This window comes from Chiloscyllium plagiosum, unplaced genomic scaffold, assembly GCF_037043375.1.
Source record: "Chiloscyllium plagiosum isolate Xiang-an unplaced genomic scaffold, Cpla_swu_hap1 HiC_scaffold_8, whole genome shotgun sequence".
Lineage (NCBI taxonomy): Eukaryota > Metazoa > Chordata > Chondrichthyes > Orectolobiformes > Hemiscylliidae > Chiloscyllium > Chiloscyllium plagiosum.
This window is the reverse complement of record NW_028270146.1, coordinates 2,689,804-2,717,039: the sequence shown is the minus strand read 5'-3', so window position 1 is coordinate 2,717,039 and position 27,236 is coordinate 2,689,804. Positions and strand designations below refer to the sequence as shown.

The following is a 27,236-nucleotide window of genomic DNA, read 5'->3' as shown; positions in this document are numbered from 1 at the left end:
GAGAGAGAAGGAGAGAGCGCGGGGCAGAGAGAAGGGGAGAGCGCGGGGAGAGAGAAGGAGAGATCGCGGGGGAGAGAGAAGGGAGAGATCGCGGGGCAGAGAGAAGGGAGAGATCGCGGGGCAGAGAGAAGGAGAGATCGCGGGGAGAGAGAAGGGAGAGATCGCGGGGAGAGAGAAGGAGAGAGCGCGGGGCAGAGAGAAGGGGAAGAGCGCGGGGCAGAGAGAAGGGGAAGAGCGCGGGGAGAGAGAAGGAGAGAGAAGGGGAGAGCGCGGGGAGAGAGAAGGGGAGAGCGCGGGGCAGAGAGAAGGGGAGAGCGCGGGGCAGAGAGAGGAGAGAGAAGGGGAGAGCGCGGGGAGAGAGAAGGAGAGAGAAGGGGAGAGCGCGGGGCAGAGAGAAGGGGAGAGCGCGGAGGCAGAGAGAAGGGGAGAGAGAAGGGGAGAGCGCGGGGAGAGAGAAGGAGAGAGAAGGGAGAGCGCGGGGCAGAGAAAGGGGAGAGCGCGGGCAGAGAGAAGGAGAGAGAAGGGGAGAGCGCGGGGAGAGAGAAGGGGAGAGCGCGGGGCAGAGAGAAGGAGAGAGAAGGGGAGAGCGCGGGGAGAGAGAAGGGGAGAGCGCGGGGCAGAGAGAAGGAGAGAGAAGGGGAGAGCGCGGGGAGAGAGAAGGAGAGAGAAGGGGAGAGCGCGGGGCAGAGAGAAGGGGAGAGCGCGGGCAGAGAGAGAGGGGCGGAGGAGAAGGGGAGAGCGCGGGCAGAGAGAAGGAGAGAGAAGGGGAGAGCGCGGGGAGAGAGAAGGAGAGATCGCGGGGCAGAGAGAAGGAGAGATCGCGGGGAGAGAGAAGGAGAGATCGCGGGGAGAGAGAAGGAGAGATCGCGCGGGAGAGAGAAGGGAGAGATCGCGGGGAGAGAGAAGGAGAGATCGCGGGGCAGAGAGAAGGAGAGATCGCGGGGAGAGAGAAGGAGAGATCGCGGGGAGAGAGAAGGAGAGATCGCGGGGAGAGAGAAGGGGAGAGCGCGGGGAGAGAGAAGGAGAGAGAAGGGGAGAGCGCGGGGAGAGAGAAGGGGAGAGCGCGGGGCAGAGAGAAGGGGAGAGCGCGGGGCAGAGAGAAGGAGAGAGAAGGGGAGAGCGCGGGAGAGAGAAGGAGAGAGAAGGGGAGAGCGCGGGGCAGAGAGAAGGGGAGAGCGCGGGGCAGAGAGAAGGAGAGAGAAGGGGAGAGCGCGGGGAGAGAGAAGGAGAGAGAAGGGGAGAGCGCGGGGCAGAGAGAAGGGGAGAGCGCGGGGCAGAGAGAAGGAGAGAGAAGGGGAGAGCGCGGGGAGAGAGAAGGGGAGAGCGCGGGGCAGAGAGAAGGAGAGAGAAGGGGAGAGCGCGGGGCAGAGAGAAGGGGAGAGCGCGGGGCAGAGAGAAGGAGAGAGAAGGGGAGAGCGCGGGGCAGAGAGAAGGGGAGAGCGCGGGGCAGAGAGAAGGGGAGAGCGCGGGGCAGAGAGAAGGGGAGAGCGCGGGGAGAGAGAAGGGGAGAGCGCGGGGCAGAGAGAAGGAGAGAGAAGGGGAGAGCGCGGGAGAGAGAAGGGGAGAGCGCGGGGCAGAGAGAAGGGGAGAGCGCGGGGCAGAGAGAGGGGCAGAGAGAAGGGGAGAGCGCGGGGCAGAGAGAAGGAGAGAGAGGGGAGAGCGCGGGGCAGAGAGAAGGAGAGAGAAGGGAGAGCGCGGGGCAGAGAGAAGGGGAGAGCGCGGGGCAGAGAGAAGGAGAGAGAAGGGAGAGCGCGGGGAGAGAGAAGGGGAGAGCGCGGGGCAGAGAGAAGGAGAGAGAAGGGGAGAGCGCGGGGAGAGAGAAGGAGAGAGAAGGGGAGAGCGCGGGGCAGAGAGAAGGGAGAGAGCGCGGGGCAGAGAGAAGGGGAGAGCGCGGGGCAGAGAGAAGGAGAGAAGGGAGAGCGCGGGGCAGAGAGAAGGGGAGAGCGCGGGGCAGAGAGAAGGGAGAGAGGGAGAGCGCGGAGAGAGAAGGGGAGAGCGCGGGGCAGAGAGAAGGGGAGAGCGCGGGGCAGAGAGAAGGGGAGAGCGCGGGGCAGAGAGAAGGGGAGAGCGCGGGGCAGAGAGAAGGGGGAGAGCGCGGGGCAGAGAGAAGGGGAGAGCGCGGGGCAGAGAGAAGGGGAGAGCGCGGGGCAGAGAGAAGGGGAGAGCGCGGGGCAGAGAGAAGGGGAGAGCGCGGGGCAGAGAGAAGGGGAGAGCGCGGGGCAGAGAGAAGGGGAGAGCGCGGGGCAGAGAGAAGGGGAGAGCGCGGGGCAGAGAGAAGGGGAGAGCGCGGGGCAGAGAGAAGGGAGAGCGCGGGCAGAGAGAAGGGGAGAGCGCGGGGCAGAGAGAAGGGGAGAGCGCGGGGCAGAGAGAAGGGGAGAGCGCGGGGCAGAGAGAAGGGGAGAGCGCGGGGCAGAGAGAAGGGGAGAGCGCGGGGCAGAGAGAAGGGGAGAGCGCGGGGCAGAGAGAAGGGGAGAGCGCGGGGCAGAGAGAAGGGGAGAGCGCGGGGCAGAGAGAAGGGGAGAGCGCGGGGCAGAGAGAAGGGGAGAGCGCGGGGCAGAGAGAAGGGGAGAGCGCGGGGCAGAGAGAAGGGGAGAGCGCGGGGCAGAGAGAAGGGGAGAGCGCGGGGCAGAGAGAAGGGGAGAGAGCGCGGGCAGAGAGAAGGGGAGAGCGCGGGGCAGAGAGAAGGGGAGAGCGCGGGGCAGAGAGAAGGGAGAGCGCGGGGCAGAGAGAAGGGGAGAGCGCGGGGCAGAGAGAAGGGGAGAGCGCGGGGCAGAGAGAAGGGGAGAGCGCGGGGCAGAGAGAAGGGGAGAGCGCGGGGCAGAGAGAAGGGGAGAGCGCGGGGCAGAGAGAAGGGGAGAGCGCGGGGCAGAGAGAAGGGGAGAGCGCGGGGCAGAGAGAAGGGGGAGAGCGCGGGGCAGAGAGAAGGGGAGAGAGCGCGGGCAGAGAGAAGGGGAGAGCGCGGGGCAGAGAGAAGGGGGAGAGCGCGGGGCAGAGAGAAGGGGAGAGCGCGGGGCAGAGAGAAGGGGAGAGCGCGGGGCAGAGAGAAGGGGAGAGCGCGGGGCAGAGAGAAGGGGAGAGCGCGGGGCAGAGAGAAGGGGAGAGCGCGGGGCAGAGAGAAGGGGAGAGCGCGGGGGCAGAGAGAAGGGGAGAGCGCGGGGCAGAGAGAAGGGGAGAGCGCGGGGCAGAGAGAAGGGGAGAGCGCGGGGCAGAGAGAAGGGGAGAGCGCGGGGCAGAGAGAAGGGGAGAGCGCGGGGCAGAGAGAAGGGGAGAGCGCGGGGCAGAGAGAAGGGGAGAGCGCGGGGCAGAGAGAAGGGGAGAGCGCGGGGCAGAGAGAAGGGGAGAGCGCGGGGCAGAGAGAAGGGGAGAGCGCGGGGCAGAGAGAAGGGGAGAGCGCGGGGCAGAGAGAAGGGGAGAGCGCGGGGCAGAGAGAAGGGGAGAGCGCGGGGCAGAGAGAAGGGGAGAGCGCGGGGCAGAGAGAAGGGGGAGAGCGCGGGCAGAGAGAAGGGGAGAGCGCGGGGCAGAGAGAAGGGGAGAGCGCGGGGCAGAGAGAAGGGGGAGAGCGCGGGGCAGAGAGAAGGGGAGAGCGCGGGGCAGAGAGAAGGGGAGAGCGCGGGGCAGAGAGAAGGGGAGAGCGCGGGGCAGAGAGAAGGGGAGAGCGCGGGGCAGAGAGAAGGGGAGAGCGCGGGGCAGAGAGAAGGGGAGAGCGCGGGGCAGAGAGAAGGGGAGAGCGCGGGGCAGAGAGAAGGGGAGAGCGCGGGGCAGAGAGAAGGGGAGAGCGCGGGGCAGAGAGAAGGGGAGAGCGCGGGGCAGAGAGAAGGGGAGAGCGCGGGGCAGAGAGAAGGGGAGAGCGCGGGGCAGAGAGAAGGGGAGAGCGCGGGGCAGAGAGAAGGGGAGAGCGCGGGGCAGAGAGAAGGGGAGAGCGCGGGGCAGAGAGAAGGGGAGAGCGCGGGGCAGAGAGAAGGGGAGAGCGCGGGGCAGAGAGAAGGGGAGAGCGCGGGGCAGAGAGAAGGGGGAGAGCGCGGGGCAGAGAGAAGGGGAGAGCGCGGGGCAGAGAGAAGGGGAGAGCGCGGGCAGAGAGAAGGGGAGAGCGCGGGGCAGAGAGAAGGGGAGAGCGCGGGGCAGAGAGAAGGGGAGAGCGCGGGGCAGAGAGAAGGGGAGAGCGCGGGGCAGAGAGAAGGGGAGAGCGCGGGGCAGAGAGAAGGGGAGAGCGCGGGGCAGAGAGAAGGGGAGAGCGCGGGGCAGAGAGAAGGGGAGAGCGCGGGGCAGAGAGAAGGGGAGAGCGCGGGGCAGAGAGAAGGGGAGAGCGCGGGGCAGAGAGAAGGGGAGAGCGCGGGGCAGAGAGAAGGGGAGAGCGCGGGGCAGAGAGAAGGGGAGAGCGCGGGGCAGAGAGAAGGGGAGAGCGCGGGGCAGAGAGAAGGGGAGAGCGCGGGGCAGAGAGAAGGGGAGAGCGCGGGGCAGAGAGAAGGGGAGAGCGCGGGGCAGAGAGAAGGGGAGAGCGCGGGGCAGAGAGAAGGGGAGAGCGCGGGGCAGAGAGAAGGGGGAGAGCGCGGGGCAGAGAGAAGGGGAGAGCGCGGGGCAGAGAGAAGGGGAGAGCGCGGGGCAGAGAGAAGGGGAGAGAGCGCGGGGCAGAGAGAAGGGGAGAGCGCGGGGCAGAGAGAAGGGGAGAGCGCGGGGCAGAGAGAAGGGGAGAGCGCGGGGCAGAGAGAAGGGGAGAGCGCGGGGCAGAGAGAAGGGGAGAGCGCGGGGCAGAGAGAAGGGGAGAGCGCGGGGCAGAGAGAAGGGGAGAGCGCGGGGCAGAGAGAAGGGGAGAGCGCGGGGCAGAGAGAAGGGGAGAGCGCGGGGCAGAGAGAAGGGGAGAGCGCGGGGCAGAGAGAAGGGGAGAGCGCGGGGCAGAGAGAAGGGGAGAGCGCGGGGCAGAGAGAAGGGGAGAGCGCGGGGCAGAGAGAAGGGGAGAGCGCGGGGCAGAGAGAAGGGGAGAGCGCGGGGCAGAGAGAAGGGGAGAGCGCGGGGCAGAGAGAAGGGGAGAGCGCGGGGCAGAGAGAAGGGGAGAGCGCGGGGCAGAGAGAAGGGGAGAGCGCGGGGCAGAGAGAAGGGGAGAGCGCGGGGCAGAGAGAAGGGGGAGAGCGCGGGGCAGAGAGAAGGGGAGAGCGCGGGGCAGAGAGAAGGGGAGAGCGCGGGGCAGAGAGAAGGGGAGAGCGCGGGGCAGAGAGAAGGGGAGAGCGCGGGGCAGAGAGAAGGGGAGAGCGCGGGGCAGAGAGAAGGGGAGAGCGCGGGGCAGAGAGAAGGGGAGAGCGCGGGGCAGAGAGAAGGGGAGAGCGCGGGGCAGAGAGAAGGGGAGAGCGCGGGGCAGAGAGAAGGGGAGAGCGCGGGGCAGAGAGAAGGGGAGAGCGCGGGGCAGAGAGAAGGGGAGAGCGCGGGGCAGAGAGAAGGGGAGAGCGCGGGGCAGAGAGAAGGGGAGAGCGCGGGGCAGAGAGAAGGGGAGAGCGCGGGGCAGAGAGAAGGGGAGAGCGCGGGGCAGAGAGAAGGGGAGAGCGCGGGGCAGAGAGAAGGGGAGAGCGCGGGGCAGAGAGAAGGGGAGAGCGCGGGGCAGAGAGAAGGGGAGAGCGCGGGGCAGAGAGAAGGGGAGAGCGCGGGGCAGAGAGAAGGGGAGAGCGCGGGGCAGAGAGAAGGGGAGAGCGCGGGGCAGAGAGAAGGGGAGAGCGCGGGGCAGAGAGAAGGGGAGAGCGCGGGGCAGAGAGAAGGGGAGAGCGCGGGGCAGAGAGAAGGGGAGAGCGCGGGGCAGAGAGAAGGGGAGAGCGCGGGGCAGAGAGAAGGGGAGAGCGCGGGGCAGAGAGAAGGGGAGAGCGCGGGGCAGAGAGAAGGGGAGAGCGCGGGGCAGAGAGAAGGGGAGAGCGCGGGGCAGAGAGAAGGGGAGAGCGCGGGGCAGAGAGAAGGGGAGAGCGCGGGGCAGAGAGAAGGGGAGAGCGCGGGGCAGAGAGAAGGGGAGAGCGCGGGGCAGAGAGAAGGGGAGAGCGCGGGGCAGAGAGAAGGGGAGAGCGCGGGGCAGAGAGAAGGGGAGAGCGCGGGGCAGAGAGAAGGGGAGAGCGCGGGGCAGAGAGAAGGGGAGAGCGCGGGGCAGAGAGAAGGGGAGAGCGCGGGGCAGAGAGAAGGGGAGAGCGCGGGGCAGAGAGAAGGGGAGAGCGCGGGGCAGAGAGAAGGGGAGAGCGCGGGGCAGAGAGAAGGGGAGAGCGCGGGGCAGAGAGAAGGGGAGAGCGCGGGGCAGAGAGAAGGGGAGAGCGCGGGGCAGAGAGAAGGGGAGAGCGCGGGGCAGAGAGAAGGGGAGAGCGCGGGGCAGAGAGAAGGGGAGAGCGCGGGGCAGAGAGAAGGGGAGAGCGCGGGGCAGAGAGAAGGGGAGAGCGCGGGGCAGAGAGAAGGGGAGAGCGCGGGGCAGAGAGAAGGGGAGAGCGCGGGGCAGAGAGAAGGGGAGAGCGCGGGGCAGAGAGAAGGGGAGAGCGCGGGGCAGAGAGAAGGGGAGAGCGCGGGGCAGAGAGAAGGGGAGAGCGCGGGGCAGAGAGAAGGGGAGAGCGCGGGGCAGAGAGAAGGGGAGAGCGCGGGGCAGAGAGAAGGGGAGAGCGCGGGGCAGAGAGAAGGGGAGAGCGCGGGGCAGAGAGAAGGGGAGAGCGCGGGGCAGAGAGAAGGGGAGAGCGCGGGGCAGAGAGAAGGGGAGAGCGCGGGGCAGAGAGAAGGGGAGAGCGCGGGGCAGAGAGAAGGGGAGAGCGCGGGGCAGAGAGAAGGGGAGAGCGCGGGGCAGAGAGAAGGGGAGAGCGCGGGGCAGAGAGAAGGGGAGAGCGCGGGGCAGAGAGAAGGGGAGAGCGCGGGGCAGAGAGAAGGGGAGAGCGCGGGGCAGAGAGAAGGGGAGAGCGCGGGGCAGAGAGAAGGGGAGAGCGCGGGGCAGAGAGAAGGGGAGAGCGCGGGGCAGAGAGAAGGGGAGAGCGCGGGGCAGAGAGAAGGGGAGAGCGCGGGGCAGAGAGAAGGGGAGAGCGCGGGGCAGAGAGAAGGGGAGAGCGCGGGGCAGAGAGAAGGGGAGAGCGCGGGGCAGAGAGAAGGGGAGAGCGCGGGGCAGAGAGAAGGGGAGAGCGCGGGGCAGAGAGAAGGGGAGAGCGCGGGGCAGAGAGAAGGGGAGAGCGCGGGGCAGAGAGAAGGGGAGAGCGCGGGGCAGAGAGAAGGGGAGAGCGCGGGGCAGAGAGAAGGGGAGAGCGCGGGGCAGAGAGAAGGGGAGAGCGCGGGGCAGAGAGAAGGGGAGAGCGCGGGGCAGAGAGAAGGGGAGAGCGCGGGGCAGAGAGAAGGGGAGAGCGCGGGGCAGAGAGAAGGGGAGAGCGCGGGGCAGAGAGAAGGGGAGAGCGCGGGGCAGAGAGAAGGGGAGAGCGCGGGGCAGAGAGAAGGGGAGAGCGCGGGGCAGAGAGAAGGGGAGAGCGCGGGGCAGAGAGAAGGGGAGAGCGCGGGGCAGAGAGAAGGGGAGAGCGCGGGGCAGAGAGAAGGGGAGAGCGCGGGGCAGAGAGAAGGGGAGAGCGCGGGGCAGAGAGAAGGGGAGAGCGCGGGGCAGAGAGAAGGGGAGAGCGCGGGGCAGAGAGAAGGGGAGAGCGCGGGGCAGAGAGAAGGGGAGAGCGCGGGGCAGAGAGAAGGGGAGAGCGCGGGGCAGAGAGAAGGGGAGAGCGCGGGGCAGAGAGAAGGGGAGAGCGCGGGGCAGAGAGAAGGGGAGAGCGCGGGGCAGAGAGAAGGGGAGAGCGCGGGGCAGAGAGAAGGGGAGAGCGCGGGGCAGAGAGAAGGGGAGAGCGCGGGGCAGAGAGAAGGGGAGAGCGCGGGGCAGAGAGAAGGGGAGAGCGCGGGGCAGAGAGAAGGGGAGAGCGCGGGGCAGAGAGAAGGGGAGAGCGCGGGGCAGAGAGAAGGGGAGAGCGCGGGGCAGAGAGAAGGGGAGAGCGCGGGGCAGAGAGAAGGGGAGAGCGCGGGGCAGAGAGAAGGGGAGAGCGCGGGGCAGAGAGAAGGGGAGAGCGCGGGGCAGAGAGAAGGGGAGAGCGCGGGGCAGAGAGAAGGGGAGAGCGCGGGGCAGAGAGAAGGGGAGAGCGCGGGGCAGAGAGAAGGGGAGAGCGCGGGGCAGAGAGAAGGGGAGAGCGCGGGGCAGAGAGAAGGGGAGAGCGCGGGGCAGAGAGAAGGGGAGAGCGCGGGGCAGAGAGAAGGGGAGAGCGCGGGGCAGAGAGAAGGGGAGAGCGCGGGGCAGAGAGAAGGGGAGAGCGCGGGGCAGAGAGAAGGGGAGAGCGCGGGGCAGAGAGAAGGGGAGAGCGCGGGGCAGAGAGAAGGGGAGAGCGCGGGGCAGAGAGAAGGGGAGAGCGCGGGGCAGAGAGAAGGGGAGAGCGCGGGGCAGAGAGAAGGGGAGAGCGCGGGGCAGAGAGAAGGGGAGAGCGCGGGGCAGAGAGAAGGGGAGAGCGCGGGGCAGAGAGAAGGGGAGAGCGCGGGGCAGAGAGAAGGGGAGAGCGCGGGGCAGAGAGAAGGGGAGAGCGCGGGGCAGAGAGAAGGGGAGAGCGCGGGGCAGAGAGAAGGGGAGAGCGCGGGGCAGAGAGAAGGGGAGAGCGCGGGGCAGAGAGAAGGGGAGAGCGCGGGGCAGAGAGAAGGGGAGAGCGCGGGGCAGAGAGAAGGGGAGAGCGCGGGGCAGAGAGAAGGGGAGAGCGCGGGGCAGAGAGAAGGGGAGAGCGCGGGGCAGAGAGAAGGGGAGAGCGCGGGGCAGAGAGAAGGGGAGAGCGCGGGGCAGAGAGAAGGGGAGAGCGCGGGGCAGAGAGAAGGGGAGAGCGCGGGGCAGAGAGAAGGGGAGAGCGCGGGGCAGAGAGAAGGGGAGAGCGCGGGGCAGAGAGAAGGGGAGAGCGCGGGGCAGAGAGAAGGGGAGAGCGCGGGGCAGAGAGAAGGGGAGAGCGCGGGGCAGAGAGAAGGAGAGATTGCGGGGAGAGAGGAGGAGAGAGAGCGGGGCAGAGAGAAGGAGAGATTGCGCGGAGAGTGGAGGAGAGAGAGCGGGCCGAGAGGAGAGAGCGCGGGGCAGAGAGAAGGGGAGAGCGCGGGGCAGAGAGAAGGAGAGAGAGCGGGGCAGAGAGAAGGGGAGAGCACGGGGCAGAGAGAAGGGGAGAGCGCGGGGCAGAGAGAAGGGGAGAGCGCGGGGCAGAGAGAAGGGGAGAGCGCGGGGCAGAGAGAAGGGGAGAGCGCGGGGCAGAGAGAAGGGGAGAGCGCAGGGCAGAGAGAAGGGGAGAGCGCGGGGCAGAGAGAAGGGGAGAGCGCGGGGCAGAGAGAAGGGGAGAGCGCGGGGCAGAGAGAAGGGGAGAGCGCGGGGCAGAGAGAAGGGGAGAGCGCGGGGCAGAGAGAAGGGGAGAGCGCAGGGCAGAGAGAAGGAGAGATTGCGGGGAGAGAGGAGGAGAGAGAGCGGGGCAGAGAGAAGGAGAGATTGCGCGGAGAGTGGAGGAGAGAGAGCGGGCCGAGAGGAGAGAGCGCGGGGCAGAGAGAAGGGGAGAGCGCGGGGCAGAGAGAAGGAGAGAGAGCGGGGCAGAGAGAAGGGGAGAGCGCGGGGCAGAGAGAAGGGGAGAGCGCGGGGCAGAGAGAAGGGGAGAGCGCGGGGCAGAGAGAAGGGGAGAGCGCGGGGCAGAGTGAAGGAGAGAGAGCGGGCAGAGAGGACAGGAAGAGGGGTGGGACAGGGAGAGGACAAGTTTAATGTTAATCACACAGGGATAAACGATCCTGCTAATCTCAGTGACAAACAGAAAACAAAACTGGTGGAGGTCACAGCGGGTCAGGCAGCATCCTTGGAGGGTGGGCACGGTCACATTTGGAGCCTAGATGACTTCATCATTTCCTCTGATGCAGAATCATCTATATTTGAAACATTAGCCTGCTCTCTCTCCATAGATGCTGCCTGACCCACTGTGATCGCCAGCATTTTCGGTTCTCTACAGATTCCAGCATCTGCAGTAATGTGCTCCTGCTTCATTCAGGAGAAAGTGAGCACTCTGGATGCTGGAGATCAGAGTTGAAAAGTGTGGTGCTGGAAAAGCACAACCAGTCAGGCAGCATCCGAGGAGCAGGAGAATCCACATTTCCTGATGAAGAGTTTATGCCCGAAACATCAATCCTCCTGCTCCTCGAATACTGCCTGACCGGATGTGCTTTTCCAGCACCACACTCTTTGATTCTGCTTCTTTCAGTGTTTTTATTGGCTGCACTTTAAGACAACACTGTAAATTCACTTATGGCACTGGTGTGGTGGGTGTCTTCCCAAGCAGTTGTCGGAGTTTCCACTGCATGAAACCTGAGATAATCCTTGAAAATATTCTGTCTTCCCTCAGACTGAGGATGACACACTTCCAGCCCAGTTTGATGGAATCAACAGAGCTGATAAAGTAACTGCACAGTCTGTAGATTTAACCATAAGCCAGGCAGGACCTGTTCGAACGGGTGTGTACTCTCCATCCAGTGCCACACTTCATCTCTTCACATTCCCAATGAAGTTTCTCAATGTATTCCCGAATAAACCTTCTGCATATACAACTGCGCGTTTCAGAAGTGACTGGCAGGAGGCCTGTGGATATCAATACCCTCACAGCTTCCCCGAACAGGTCAAACAATTCCCCACTAAATCATGGGAGACCTTTGCAGTGACGTACTGCAAGTGGAGAAAAATGCTGGCTAATATTTCAGCCTCAGCCAATTGTGTAGAAGCTTGCTGTGTTTTGATATTCCAAATACTTGAGATGTAGAAGATGCTTGGTTTCATGAACACTCACTGATCAATGGAACTCAGGCACACAGCAAGCTGTTTACCGTGTGTGAACTGAGCAGACTCTGGGAGGACAGCATCGGGTTAATGATTGGTTACTTACCACAGGAAGCTTGCTTTTGTCCGATTCACTTGGCAGATTTACTGCAGTCGTCATTTCTTTCAGCTTCTCATATGGAAGAGTTTCTTGACAGGAATATGTTAGCAGCTTGGCCGTGTCTCTAGGACTTTCTGGAATTGGGATAAACTCAGCATTTTCTAATTCCTGGAAAACCAAAAGGACATAGCCATTAATTCAGCTGGAAGAGTTCAGGAAGCATCTGGGTGCCCACTCACTCGCTCTCTGACACCTCATTCACTGCAGTAACACATATACACCCCCCTAACACACACACACACACACACAAACAGTCAATACACACAGAGTCAGCCAACAGGGGTTTTGGTACAACACCCTCTGCCCCACTACTCACTGAGGGGAGGGCATGGTTAAAGGGACCTGCCAGGGTAGATGATGGAATGTGGATTCAACAGAAATCTGGAATTAAGAGTCCACTGATGACCATGAATTTATTGTTGATTGTTGATTATCGGAAAAACCCATCTGGTTCTCTAATGCCCTTTAAGGAAGGAAACTGCCAACCTTACCTGGTCTGGTCTATATGTGACTCCAGGCCCACAGCAACGTGGTTGACTCAACCGTCCTCTGGGTAATTAGGGATGGGCAATACGTTCTGGCCCAGTGACGACCAAATCCCATGAATGAACAATTTTAAAAAAGGTATCACCCACACAGACTAATACTGTCCCCACAGCACCCAGTTAGATTGGCCCTGGAATTGAAGAGTGAGAGTCTGTGAGAGCCACTACAATAATACAAACCCCCTTCCCATTTCTTTCTGATAGGACTCATGGGTTTGTTGCAAGAGTGACCTTTCCTCTGTCTATAATTGCTATGATTAATTGTTGTTCAGCTTTAAGCAGCTTGCTGAGATTATTCAACCAGTGGTGCATTTCCCTACAATTCCCCACAACAGGAAAGTGTTCAGTGTAACAACATGGGCTTCTTTTCCTGAGTATAATCCAAAACCCTAGGGGCTTACCTGCTGCTCAGCTGAACTGGTTCAGCACAGAGCCAGCATTAAGCCTGCTCTCCCTTCCCCGTGCCCAGACTTTGAACCCTACCTTGCTGTCACCACTCACCTGTAAGAGCCACTCGGGACAGGAGCTCTCAGTCAGATTACTTGTAGACTTGAGTGGGTTGAACATTCCAATTCCTCGCCTGTCCTCTGCTGTTCTTTTCATCCCGTTTTGCCCATCATCCTCCTGTTCATTCCTGAAGTCATCCTCGAGTGTTGAGCCCTGTGGAACTGGATGATATCAGCAGGGTCAGATACAAGGAGTTGGTGTGCTGTGTAGACAACAGCAAACTGCCAGAAGCAAATACACTGGTATTAATATCAACATCAGCCTTGACATCACAAACACGCACAGACAGGCAGGCAGGCAAACACAGACACACAACCAGATCTGGGTGGAGGGACTCTCACCCACAGCCAGGGCTTTCAACAATAGATTTCCTCACACTGTGAGACCCATCCAATCCCTCAGATTCTCTGCAAACAAACATCGTCCCACCTCAGGATAAGCACATATACAAACATGTGAACACTGAAACCAACACACATCCACTCAGGAACACACATATCCTGACTTACATACCCACACTCTCACCGTGACACTAGCTCACAGTGACAGCCATACACAACCACAACACGCGCACACACTCAAGACGACACACCCATGAGCTCATCAATGTCATGCCACACACACACTAGTTCAGAGCCTGACCAGTGCAGCAGCTGGACACAGAGATACATGCAAGCAATACACTATCACGTACACACCACACAGGAACACCTGGACACACACGGACACAGGGGGTACACTCCCACACACACAGACACGGGTGGGGGGGGGGGGGGGGGGACACCCCCACACACACAGACACGGGAGGTACAGCCCCCCCCCCCCACACACACACAGATTCGGGGTGGGAGGTACACCCCCACACACAGACACGGGGGGGTGGGGACACCCCTACACACACACACAGACACGGGGGGGGTGGGGACACCCCTACACACACACACAGACACGAGGGGGTGGGGACACCCCTACACACACACACAGACACGGGGGGGTGGGGACACCCCTACACACACACACAGACACGGGGGGGTGGGGACACCCCTACACACACAGACACGGGGGGGGTGGGGACACCCCTACACACACACACAGACACGGGGGGTGGGGACACCCCTACACACACACACAGACACGGGGGGGTGGGGACACCCCTACACACACAGACACGGGGGGGTGGGGACACCCCTACACACACACACAGACACGGGGGGTGGGGACACCCCTACACACACACACAGACACGGGGGGGTGGGGACACCCCTACACACACACACAGACACGGGGGGGTGGGGACACCCCTACACACACAGACACGGGGGGGGTGGGGACACCCCTACACACACACACAGACACGGGGGGTGGGGACACCCCTACACACACAGACACGGGGGGGTGGGGACACCCCTACACACACAGACACGGGGGGGTGGGGACACCCCTACACACACACACAGACACGGGGGGTGGGGACACCCCTACACACACACACAGACACGGGGGGGTGGGGACACCCCTACACACACAGACACGGGGGGGTGGGGACACCCCTACACACACAGACACGGGGGGGTGGGGACACCCCTACACACACAGACACGGGGATACACCCCCCCCACACACACACAGACACGGGGGATACACCCCCCCCTACACACACAGACACGGGGGATACACCCCCCCCCCACACACACAGACACGGGGGATACACCCCCCCCCACACACACAGACACGGGGGGGTGGGGACACCCCTACACACACAGACACGGGGGATACACCCCCCCCCCACACACACAGACACGGGGGGGGTGGGGACACCCCTACACACACAGACACGGGGATACACCCCCCCCCCCCCCACACACACAGACACGGGGGGGTGGGGACACCCCTACACACACAGACACGGGGGATACACCCCCCCCCCACACACACAGACACGGGGGGGTGGGGACACCCCTACACACACAGACACGGGGGATACACCCCCCCCCCACACACACAGACACGGGGGGGTGGGGACACCCCTACACACACAGACACGGGGATACACCCCCCCCCCCCCCCACCCACACACAGACACAGGGCGTGGGGACACCCCTACACACACAGACACGGGGGATACACCCCCCCCCCACACACACACTCCCCCCACCCCACACACACACACAAACACAAGGGGGTACACCCTTACACAGACTCAAGCAAACATGTATTACCATCTGTGATACACTGACATTGCACCTTAACCCATGTACTCACACAATGTGGCACAGACATCTGCTCAAGGCCATTCGCACCAGGAGACCTACAGCGAGACACACACTTCAAACCCCTACTGCCTCTCCAGTCCATCCCACTGCTCCTTGCTATTGCTGTATTGATCCAATGTCCTTGAATAAAACTGCCTGCCTCTGCTTCCACAGCCCTCAGGATTAGTGAGCTCCAGATCATTTGCTGTTCCTCACACCTCCTTTGACCACGACTTGAAGTCTGTGACCGAGACCTGATACCATGACCCAACAGGATTATCGATGTCTCCATGATCGATGATTATAGTTCAGTCACACTCACCAGCTCCAATAGACAGGCCACTGCTGTTTGATCGAATGGTTTTCGATGCACCCACAATTTCTGGAATAACAAAGGCACAGTGTATATTTCTGAAGCTTGAATAGGACAGGAACAATCAAAGGGTCTAGAGTCACCATGAAGAAACTAGAGAACAGTGAGCAGCCGCTACTAGATATTAAACTGAAAACCAAGATCTTTTCGGGAATAGCTTGCATGTGCTCGGAGTTCATTTAAGCAGCATCACAGTAGCATTTGTGCCTCAGGCAATAGCACAGCACCCTCTCAACGAAATGTGTGGATTCAAATCCTATTTCAGGCTGGTTTCCTTCCAGATGTGACTTTTCAGTACAGGAACTCTCGAGTCATAGAGATGTACAGCATGGAAACAGACCCTTTGGTCCAACCCATCAATGCCAACCAGATATCCCAACCCAATCCAGTCCCACTTGCCAGCACCCGGCCCATATCCCTCCAAACCCTTCCTATTCATATATCCATCCAAATGCCTCTTAAATGTTGCAATTGTACCAGCCTCCACCACTTCCTCTGGCAGCTCATTCCATACACGTACCACCCTCTGCGTGAAAAAGTTGCCCCTTAGGTCTCTTTTATATCTTTCCCCTCTGACCCTAAACCTATGCCCCCTAGTTCTGGATTCCCCGACCCCAGGGAAAAGACTTTGCCTATTTACCCTATCCATGCCCCTCATAATTTTACAAACCTCTTATAAGGTCACCCCTCAGCCTCTGCTGCTCCAGGGAAAACAGCCCCAACCTGTTCAGTCTCTCCCTGTAGCTCAAATCCTCCAACCCTGGCAACATCCTGGTAAATCTTTTCTGAACCTTTCAAGTTTCACAACATCTTTCCGACAGGAAAGAGACCAGAATTGCACGCAGTTATCAGCGGTTAACAGCAATAGGAGCCATTAGGTGGCATGTGTTACTGACCGGCAATGAGGATGGTGTGCCAACCGTGGCAGGACAGATCCGAGACTTTGTGAAGGGAGCCAAAAATAGGCCGAGGCCAAGAACTGCAAATTTCAGAACCAAAGCCTTTCTCTGTAGCAGTCATTCCAAGGCGGCCATTCCCACCATTTCCCCAGGCAAAGATCTGGTTATCTGGCAAACACAATGGACAGTGGTGCTATTACTCACTTAATCCAAAGCAACATAACTGTCCTGAAACTCTTCAGAGTGTGAAAGTTTTATAACGAGCACACAGGACATTGAAAACCATTCCGTTTGAATACATAAAGCCTGAAAACTGCTGGAGTGAGAACTCACTCCCCAAGGGCAGCACTGGTGCATTGTAACCACAATCTAACACTCATTAAGGAAATGATTACATTTGTACAGGCCCCAACTAAATTTAAGAAAAAGGATGCCTTTGTGTCATTTGAAAAGTTACTGAAATAAATGAATTGGCCAAAGGGAAACTCAACAGTGTCCAAGCAGTGTAAGTTCACGGGTAAAGCACAGGAAATTTATGCTTCACTATCAGAGGAAGCTCCTGAGGATTAAACAAGACTGGGTCTGTACGAATTCCAGAATGACACAGGAAAATGTCTCAAAATTTAAGGAAACAACCTGAACATACATACATTGAATGTGAAATGGTTAAGCAAATTAATTTTGATCAGTGGATATGAGTACTAAAAGTTCTCAGAGAGGTAAATCTCTTAAGAAGAATTTAACAATTCACTACCTTCTGTAATACAAAACCATGCTAAAGACCAATGAGCTGCAACTGTTAGACAGACTGCAGCAATGGTTGATGATTTTGAGCTGATCTATAAAACTAAACCTTTATTCTATCAGCCCCATAAACTCAAGGCTGGATGACGGAATAGTGTAAGAATAGTGTAAGTGGTTAGGGTAAAGAATGAACAATATGTTGTCCTCAAACCAGAAGAGACAGTATTGATGACGGAGGAGATCATTGAAAGCCTAAGTGTTTCCTTTGTACCAAAGTGGAAAACCTCCAGAATGCTGCAGAATTATGACAGCAGACCATGGGATGTTTTTAGGCTCATAAGAATGGATCTGAAAAAGGAATGCAAAATGAAAATATAATAAATCAAATTATAGCTCCAACTACAACCAACAAACCAGATTGCTGAGATTGTAAGTGAGATGAATAGGGTAGATGAGACATAGAAGATAATCAGAGGGTTAGATAGGGTGGACAGTGAGAGCTTTTTTCCCTCAGATGGTGATGGCTAGCACGAGGGGACACAGCTTTAAATTGAAGGGTGATAAATATCGGACAGATGTCAGAGGCAGTTCCTTTACTTACAGAGTAGGCGTGGAACGCACTGCCTGCAACAGTAGTAGACTCGCCAACTTTAAGGGCATTTAAATGGTCATTGGATATTCATATCTACGTTCTATAATGGGTGCTGTGAAACCAATAACTACATTTAGGGAAAGCCAGCTATTCAGATTCTCCTGCTGAAGGAAGATCTATTTTTCCTTCGTATAGTTCAATGAAAACCAAAGTCCCAGTTATCAGGACAGGTGGAGAGTACATCCCAGTTCCATTGTACAAAAAGCAATTGGAATGTGACCTCTTGTCCAGACCAGTGGGAGTCAGGGTAGTTAAGAAATTAACTGTGGATTGTGTGTACTTACACCTGGTTAGTGATGTGTCTGGTGTAAAGGTTATAGCTTTACCCATAGTCACAGAAAGTTAAAGTACAGATAGTTAACTAACATCCATCAACAGAGATCACTGTAATACCACAAGCAGATAATAGAACATCTGAAACTTTATTGAAAAAAGAGCATAATTCAAAGGAAGTGATACATTAGGTAAAATATGGAGCTCTGATGAGGACATGGAGACACCCTCACAGACTTGAGGATGAGAAGTGGACAGTGATTTATAAAATCTTGGTACCAGCCGGAGGGAATAACAAGTTGTTACAAGTAACACATGAAGATCCTAAAGGCAGGTCATAGCAATAGCTTCAAAGAATGTAGTGCAATTCTGTCAGACATGTCAGGCAGCTTGAAATCCTCAACATGTAAATAAAGTAGCACATTTGATGTTCATTATGGTCTCACAAAGATAGATAAGTTCTTGACTGCCAAGGGGTTCAAAGGTTACAGGGAGGAAGTGGGAAAATGGGGTTGATTAAATGGCAGAGCAGATTTGATGGGTCGAATAGCCTGATTTCTGCTCCTATGGTCTTATTCCATACTCTGAAGATCCACTTCGCTGAGTATTGGTAGATTGTGTAGGACCATTACTCAGAGGGTTAGAGTTATATCCTAACAGTTATAGATATGACAATCCCATTTTCTAGAAGCTGTTCTTTGTGGTCAATTACAGCTAAGGTGGTAGCAGAAAAACCTAAGTGAACAGTTTACCTGCTAATAACCTACCAAGTGAAGTACAATCTGATAAAGGTTCTAAATTCATTGCCTAAGGACTTTAATGTCTAAAGAGTTGCTTTAGATATATAAAGGATAAAAGAGAGGCAAAAGTGGACATTGGGTTGCTGGAAAATGAGGCTAGGGAAGCAGTAACGGAGAACAAAGAAATAGTGGAGGAAGTGAACAAGTACTTTGTGTCAGTCTTCATGGTGGAAGCCATGAGTAACATTTCAAAAATTCAAGACAGCTTTTTTTTTTGGGGGGGGGGAGCATCAGAGGCAAGTATGGTAGCCATCACCAAGTAGAAGGTGTGAGAAAAACTGTAAGGTCTGAAGGTGGATAAATCTCTTGGACCAGATGGACTACGCCCCAGAGTTCTGAAGGAGTTGTCTGAAGAGATAATGAAGTCTTTAGTAGAGATCTTTCAGGAAGGTCCCAAAGGACTGGAACATCACTAATGTAATACCCCCTCTCCCCACCTCATTTAAGAAGGAAGTGAGGCAAAAGATGGGAGATAACAGACCAATTAGCCTTGCCCTTGATTGTTGGTAAGATCCTGGAATCCATTGTGAAGGATGAGATTTCTGAAAAATTGGAAGTGTCCGGTAAAATAGGGCAAAGTCAGCATGGCTTCATCAAGGAGAGGTCATACCTGACAAATCTGCTAGAAATTTTTGAGGAAGTAATGAGCAGGTTAGACCAAGGACAGCCAATGAATATTATCTACTTGAGACTTCCAGAATGCTTTTGACAAGGTGCTGCATAGGACGTTGCTGAGCTAAAACAAGAGCCCATAGTATTATAGGCAAGGTACTGGCTTGGATACAAGCTTGGCTATCTGGTAGAAGGCAGAGAGTGGGGATAAAAGGGCCCTTCTCAGGATGGCAGCCGGTGACAAATAAAGTTCTGCAAGAGTCAGTGTTGGGACAACAACTTTTAACATTATACATTAATGATCTGAATGATGGAACTGAGGGCATCCTGGTTAAGTTTGCAGATGATACTAAGATAGGTGGAGGGTCAGTTAGTATTGAGGAAGCAGGAAGGCTGCAGAAGGATTTAGACAGGTCAGGAGAGTGGGTAAATAAGTGGCAGATGAAATATGATGCATAGTGTGAGGTCATGCAATTTGGTAGGAAGAATAGAGACATGGACTGTTTAATAAATGGATAGAACATTCAGAAATCTGAAAGGGACTAGGGAGTCCTAGTCCAGGATTCCTTCAAGTTTAACGTGCAGATTGAGATGGCAGTTAAAAAGGCAAATGTAACAATGGCATTTATTTCGAGAGGACTAGAATATAAAAGCAGGGATGTACTGCTGAGGCTTTATAAAGCTCTGGCCAGACAACATATAGAATATTGTGAGCAATTTTAAACCCTATCCCTCAGGAAGGATGGAGTGGCCATGGAGGTTCACAAGAATGATCCCAGGATTGAAAGACTTAACATATGAGGAACGTTTGAGGACTCTGGGACTATACTCAATGGAGTTTAGAAGGATGAGGATGATCTATTTGAAACTTACAGAATACTGAAAGGCCTGGATACAATGGATGTTGGGAAGATGTTGTCATTAGCTGGAAGGACTAGGACCCCAGGGCACAGCCTTACAGTAAAGGCAAGACCCTTGAGAATGGAGATGAGGAGAAACTTCATCAGCCAGAGAGTGTTGTAAATCTATAGAATTCATTATAACAGAAGGCTGTGGAGGCTAGGTCATTGAGTATAATTAAGACTGAGATGGATAGGTTCTTGATTGTTACGATGATCAAAGGGTACAGGAAGAAAGCAGGAGGAATGGGATTGAGAAACTTATCAGTCATGACTAAATGACTCGATGGGCCAAATTGCCTTTGTCTGCTCTTCTGTCTTACAGTCTAAGATTTTCCAGGCAGAAACAGCAATCTGGGTATAACAGAGTTGAAGCCTATCATGCATAAACACATGAAGCTTTGGAGAGATACCATCAGCATTTCAAAACATTGACTCACATCAAAAGCTGAAGAAACATCCATGTCAGCATATCGAATGGGTTACATAACTGTTGGATGAAGCCACTTAGGTTTAAAAATGTAAGGACCTATAAATCACCTTGCAGCTGAAGCACCTATGTAGTTTATTTAGGCAATCTTGTACAGTAACACATATGCAAAGAAATCACAGGACCTGTTTGAGCAATTGCAGTCAACCAGCTTTGAAATAAATCTTGTCAAAATCAAATTTGCAAAAGCAAGGGTGACATACCTAGGGGCTATTGTAGGGTGAGGGCACATCTAAGGCTGTGATTCAGCACAGCTTTCATTTGAGGATTATCCAGTTGTACCAATGGGACTCTGTCACCAGCCCCCTCTTGGTGGGATTCTGTAACCAGCCCCCTCCCAATGGGATTCTGCATCCAGTCCCGTCTCAGTGGGAATATATAACTAGTAAAAAAATTCAGTACAGTCCGACGGATCAATCACACTTTGAAATTCTGTTTCCATTGCAGCACACTTCTCACACTCAATATGTCACATTCACTCTCAGGTACCATCGGTAGATGCGATGGTGAATCCATCTCCACACGACACTTTAGTCACTTGTTTTCCTCCAAGCGCACCAACCAACACATTGATACCATCTCTCTTCTTGTAGTCTCCCACTCCAAGTTGTCCATACTTATTGCAGCCAAATGTTAGCAGGCGGCCTCGCTCTGAGTAAATAAAAACAAATTAACATTGAAACTGGTGCAATATCCAACCCTTACTAACCCATGATATAAGGAGTATAATACCCAACCCTTTTCTAACACAAGATATAAAGGGTACACAAATGTAACCCCTGTCATCCATGGATGGGCACAGGGCTTAGGGGGTTTCAGGTTGGGAACGACTGTGTAGAAATAGCAAGGTGTTGGTGAGGAGAGAGCTATGAAGACAGAATTAAATACCCCGGGAGCTCTTAAGGCCGTTCTATTACTGACCATGATAACCGACATGAGAGCTGTGCTCCAGAATGATCATACTGTGGTATTTGTGTGAGCTTCTGTGACATAAATATGTGACATAAATATGAGACACGGGTCATGTAGTACTGTAGAATTCAGTGAACTCTATTACAGCACCTTGCACTTAGAAATGCTCACTACAATCTCAGGTAACTTGTGAGACCAGACTCAAACTCATCAATTCAAATATACTGTAACACACTTCGCTCAGAGTGTCATGCTGCAAGGGGACAGAGCTCAGTAAGATGGAGACAAGAATGTTACACCAGAAGGTCACAGGCCGTCGCAGAATGGTGACATCATGAGCATGCCCCTTAACCAGATATCATACATCTGCTGACAGAGCTCAACATCGCCCTTTTTCTAAAGAAAAGAAATCCCAAACAGATAATTTACAAAGGCATTATACAGATTTTTAAAAACAAAATGTACTAGTTTAATCATCCAAACCTTGGAATAATACTTTGAAGATTAGATAATTTGTCTTGATCTGGTGACTGTTTGCCCATCTGGACAGGGTATGTTATTCTTGGTTGTTCTCAGCTTGCAACTTCATTGTTTTGTCGCTGTCACTAGCATTATCACATAATCATCATCATTAGAATGTTCTCCCTCACTGTCAGCGTGTATTGTCTGTGGTATCACACACTGCTGTAAGCTGGCTTCGGATCCTTCACAACAAGCATACACCTTGGTCAGGATGTCATTCTGGGATCACTGCCTTCACTCCTCTAATTATTCATGATGCTGCGTGGACCTTCAAGGTCTGGGTATAGTTGGCAGGGACCTCTGAACCAGATGTCAATATGCCCTGACACTTACTGTCACGTGTGGACCGTCCAGGCAGCTGCACAGACATTCAGACTTGAGGGAAGATTGCATATTGTAGAAACCTATGCTGATACCCAGGAATTGTGACTATATTTCTAACTCTCACTGTCATGCACACCTCTTTCATTCTCTTCTGTCACTGAAGAACAATGTCCTGTATCTTAAAATAGTTAGTGACAACTAGTTGTTAGTTTTGGTTGTGGTTCAAAGTGTAGGTTGTGCTGGGGATGGCAGTCCCTTCTGATTATGCAGCAGCATAATCAGAAAACGTTGCTTTGTGGCTCGATACTTGAGAGTACAGTTGAAGATACACTCCATACACTGTTAGACCGTTTGAGTGTAGGTAGTGGGATGACAATGTGATAGACTCCCCATTTAGCACACATCTTGGAATGGTTTGACAGTGAGCTACAATCCTTTGCTCCTATATGCTGAATATGTTGAAGAGTGCAGTCATTGCTCCAGTTATTGAGTTGCAAGTTGTCAAACAATGTGAAATTTAGCGAAATAATCCATCACAAGGATATAATTCTCCCAGTTTATTGTGAATAGTTCTGTCAGTATTTTGTCCAAGTAGTGGAAGGAACATGGTGTGGATGTAGAGGCTCCCTCTGCTGCTGGGATTGGTATGTCTGACATGCCTCACATGCATTCATGAATTTCTGGATATTCTGATTCATCCCTACATGAATACCTTAGCGTATTAGGTCTTGTTTGCCCTTACATGGGATGGCACGGTGGTTCTGTGGTCAGCACTGCTGCCTTGGGTTCGATTTGGGCAACTGCCTGTGTAGAGTTTGCACATTCTCCCCGTGTCTGCGTGGGTTTCCTCCCATAGTCCAAAGATGTGCAGGTAAGGTGAATTGGTCATGTTAAATTGCCCATAGTGCTCAGGGGTCTGTAGATTAGGTGCATTAGTCAGGGATAAATGTACAGTAACAGGGTAGGGGAATGGGTTTGGGTCGGTGTGAACTTGTGCCTAATGGCCTGTTTCCACACTGTAGGGAGTCTATGATAACTGACCATGATACACCAAGTATGAACTTCCTTCATACCGTCAGGCCATTCTTAGTTAACAGACTTTTGCAACTCACAAAGTTACTCATCTTCAGCAGGTGCCAGATACAACTGTTCCCACTGTCCTGGTCCAAAGTGCAACAGATCCATCTTGAGAATGCCTTCAATCTCACAGCACAGAGCATTCATATATAGAGCAAGAGAAACATGATTGGGTAGTCTGCTCGGTGTGTCTTGATGTAATCATTCTGGTCTCTGGCTTGTATTTTTCTTATTCATTCATGTGATATGACACTGGCTGGGCCAGCATTTATTGCCTGTCCTTACTTAGCCATTCAGAAGGTAGTGGTGAGTTGCCTTTTTGAACCATTGCAGTCCATGTGCTCGAGGGTAATTCATAATGCTCTTAGGGAGGGAATTCCAGGATCTTGATCCAACGACAGTGAAGGAACAGCAATATATTTCCAAGTCAGGATGGTAAGTGGCTTGGAGGGGAACTTGCAGGGGCTGGTGTTCCCATGTATCTGCTGCCCTTGTCCTTCTAGATGGAAGTGGCTGGGTGTTTGGGAGGTGCTGTCTATTGAGCTTCGGTGGGGGAGGGAGTGGATGCATGTGGATGTGGTGCCAATCTAGCAGGCTGCTGTGTCCTGGATGGTGTTTGCTTCTTGAGTGTTGTTGGAGCTGCATCCATCCGGACAAGTGGGGAATGTTCCATCTCTGTCCTGACTTGTGCCTTGGAGATGGTGGACAGGCTTTGGCGAGTCAGGAGGAGAATTACTCGCTATAGCATTCCTCGCCTCTGACCTGCCCATGTGTCTACTGCATTTATGTGGTGAGTCCAGTTGAGTTCCTGAACAGTTGTAACCCCCAGATGTTGATAGTGAGGGATTTGATGATGGTAACACCATTGAAAGTTAATGAGCGGTGATGAGATTGTCTCTAATTGGAAATGGCTATTGTCTGGCATTTGTGTGGTGCAAATGTTCCTTACTACTTGTCAGCCCAAGCCTGGATATTGTTTGGATCTTGCTGCATTTGACAGTGGACTGCTTCAGTACCTGAGGAATCACGAATGGTGCTGAACACTGTTTGCGATGATTGCACAGCTCCACCTTTCACCTTATACAGATAGAAGGTCATTAATGAAGCAGCTGAAGATGGTTGGGCCTAGGATACTACCTTGAGGAAGTCCTGTAGAGATGATCTCCAACAATCACAACCCTCTTCCTATGAGGGAGGTCTTACTTCAACCAGCTGAGAGTTTGCCCCTTAATATCCATTGATTCCAGTTTTGCTCGGGCTCCTTAATGCCACAGTCAAATGTGGCTTTGATGTCAAGGGCTGTCCCTCTCCCCTCCCCTCTGGAATCCAGCTCCTTTGTCCATGTTTGAACCAAGGCTGTAATGAGGTCAGGAGCTGAGTGGCCCTGGGGGAACCCAAACTGGGGGTCACTGAGCAGGTACTGCTTGATAGCACTGTTGATGACACCTTCCATCACTTTACTGATGATAGAGAGTATACTGATGGGGCAGTAATTGGTCGGGATGGATTTGTCCTGTATTTTATGTGTCGAACATGCCTGGGCAATTTTCCACCTTGTCGGGTAGATGACAGTGTGCAATTTGTGAAGCCTTGTATGAAGTATTTAAACCATGGATTTTGCTTTTAGACTTCAGAAATAGTTTGACTGCTGTGCCTTCACGTCTATATGGAGAAGCAAGTCGAAACTTAGTGCTTTTTTTCATTTGTCTTGCAACGGCGCTTATAGTTTGATAAGTCTTAACCTTTAGATGCAGAGAAGATAACTCTATCTCCTGGCCAGTAAACGCATTGTGGTTGGTCATCTGAATGTTTTATACTTTAGGGTTGTATCATCTTCACTGAGGATTCTTTTATTGTCAGTTACTGGTGCTGATTGCCACCGTGTCTGCATGACCTAAGATGGTGTGATATACTGATATACCTTTACCACTGTGATTTTTATGTTTGCTCCCTTAACAAAAATATGAGATGTGGTTCACATAATATGAAGAATTCAATGAATTCTATCATGACTCCTAGTATTCACAATGGACATTACAATCTCAGGTATTTGTGTATCTGGGCTGAAGCTCAGCGATTCAGATACACTGTTGCACGTTTTCCTCTGCAAGGGGTCAACGGTCAGTAGGTCACAAGCCATGGTACAGTGATGATATCCTGTAAGTGATATAATCTACTGTGATACATAACACAACAGCAATGATATACTCACCATGATATACTCACCGTCTATAGCTGCTGTGTGGGTCTTGCCAGCAGAAATGGTTTTGATTTTGTAAATGGCCAGCTGCTTGGACAGAGTTAGTGAGGTCATGTAGGGAACTTCCTGATCAGCCTAGGGAGAGAGGATCAAGTTATTTACCCACACCCCCAACACAACAGGCATTGTCTAAGCATATTCCGTCCTCACATACCCCACTTCCCACCCCAGTTTAGAAACAGTATCAAACACAGCATGCAGAAGTACAGGAACAATTTGTCCCCAGTGCTGACACAGCACAACCCCCTACCAAAACTCAATGTGGTCTCAGGTATTCAGTGTCCAACACATTCAAATCCTTCCAATGATGCCAGTAGTTCTCCAGGAGGTCAAGCTCGATTCTTTGGGCCTATTCTCGGGGCGACCAGCCAGATTTCACTAGGGCTGGAGCCTGGCCATTCAACAATGGAGTTGAACAAGGCTTTCAGTCTAAGTGTGATATCGAATCACAGTCCTTTGAATAAAAATATATTAATTTCAGTTTTGACACCTAAAAGTCTCAGCTTCTTGAAGCAGAGAGCTCGAGATGTTCACTTTACATTTTCTGAAGAATTCTTTCCTGACACCCCACCAAATAAGTTGATATAAATGTTCATGTTTTATCGCTTCATTCTGGACTACCCTTCAAAGAGAAAACAGTTTTTATCCTGTCCTCAAGTTAGCTTATTAACACCTCGATGCGATTACCCAGTAATCTTCAAGCCTGTGGTTTAATTCGGATTGATGTGGGCTGTGATGAGGACTCACTTTGATTGGGTGTTTGCGAAGACCTCGCATGTAGTGGTTCAGGCCCAGTTTGTTGTACTCGTTGTTACCACAGGCCAGCACCTTGCCACTCTGGGTCATGAAGAAAGTTCCATCAGAGCCACACTGCACTGACACAATACTCAGGCTCACAGGCAGATCAACCTGAAATCAGCAGGAGAACATATTAACCAGCAATCCTAGTATCAGTGATCAGAAATCTGACAAACAGCAGAAACCCAAGCGTCACTGACCAGAAACACCCTCAGGTGCACACAACAAACACGAGAGGAGCAAACGCCCTCCCTCATGGGCAGCAGATTTAATGCAGAGTGTTCCAGACGCTACTCAGCACATAACCACTCACCCTCCCGCGACCTCCCCCTCCCCCGCGACCTCCCCCACCCCGCTACCCCCCCGCACTCCCCGCGCCCTCCCCCTCCCCGCTACCCCACGCCCTCGCCCTCCCCCACCCCGCTACCCCATGCCCTCCCCCACCCCGCACCCTCCCCATTACCCCGCGTCCTCCCCAAGCCCTCCCCCACCCCACGCCCTCCCCCTCCCCACTACCCCGCACCCTCCCCCTCCCCGCGCCCTCCCCCCCCACTACCCCGTGCCCTCGCCCTCCCCCACCCCGCTACCCCGTGCCCTCCCCCTCCTCGCTACCCCGTGCCCTCCCCCTCCCCGCTACCCCACGTCCACCCCGTGTCCTCCCCCTCCTCCGCACCCTCCCCCTCCCCACTAGCCCGCGCCCTCCCCCTCCCCCGCCCCCTCCCCCTCCCCCGCGCCCTCCCCCTCCCCACTACCCCTCCCCCTCCCCACTACCCCGCCCCCTCCCCCTCCCCACTACCCCGCCCCCTCCCCACTACCCCGCCCCCTCCCCCTCCCCACTGCCCCCTCCCCCTCCCCTCCCCACTACCCCTCCCCCTCCCCACTACCCCTCCCCCTCCCCACTACCCCTCCCCCTCCCCACTACCCCGCGCCCTCCCCCTCCCCACTACCCCGCGCCCTCCCCCTCCCCACTACCCCGCGCCCTCCCCCTCCCCACTACCCCGCGCCCTCCCCCTCCCCACTACCCCGCGCCCTCCCCCTCCCCACTACCCCGCGCCCTCCCCCTCCCCACTACCCCGCGCCCTCCCCCTCCCCACTACCCCGCGCCCTCCCCCTCCCCACTACCCCGCGCCCTCCCCCTCCCCACTACCCCGCGCCCTCCCCCTCCCCACTACCCCGCGCCCTCCCCCTCCCCACTACCCCGCGCCCTCCCCCTCCCCACTACCCCGCGCCCTCCCCCTCCCCACTACCCCGCGCCCTCCCCCTCCCCACTACCCCGCGCCCTCCCCCTCCCCACTACCCCGCGCCCTCCCCCTCCCCACTACCCCGCGCCCTCCCCCTCCCCACTACCCCGCGC

At 55.6% G+C, this 27,236-nt stretch overlaps 1 protein-coding gene across 1 annotated transcript in view; it reads right to left on the bottom strand.

Annotated features, from left to right (window-relative positions):
- Positions 1-27,236, bottom strand: part of nek9 (NIMA related kinase 9) — a 96,504-nt gene that overhangs the window by 14,751 nt on the left and 54,517 nt on the right. Inside the window, exons 14-20 of the mRNA XM_087989540.1 lie at positions 25,832-25,993; positions 25,051-25,159; positions 20,479-20,640; positions 15,517-15,687; positions 14,570-14,629; positions 11,990-12,156; positions 10,890-11,051 (exon numbers count right to left, since the gene is read on the bottom strand). Of these exons, the coding sequence (XP_087845666.1) occupies positions 10,890-11,051; positions 11,990-12,156; positions 14,570-14,629; positions 15,517-15,687; positions 20,479-20,640; positions 25,051-25,159; positions 25,832-25,993 (993 nt within the window). The remainder of the gene's footprint in view (positions 1-10,889; positions 11,052-11,989; positions 12,157-14,569; positions 14,630-15,516; positions 15,688-20,478; positions 20,641-25,050; positions 25,160-25,831; positions 25,994-27,236) is intronic.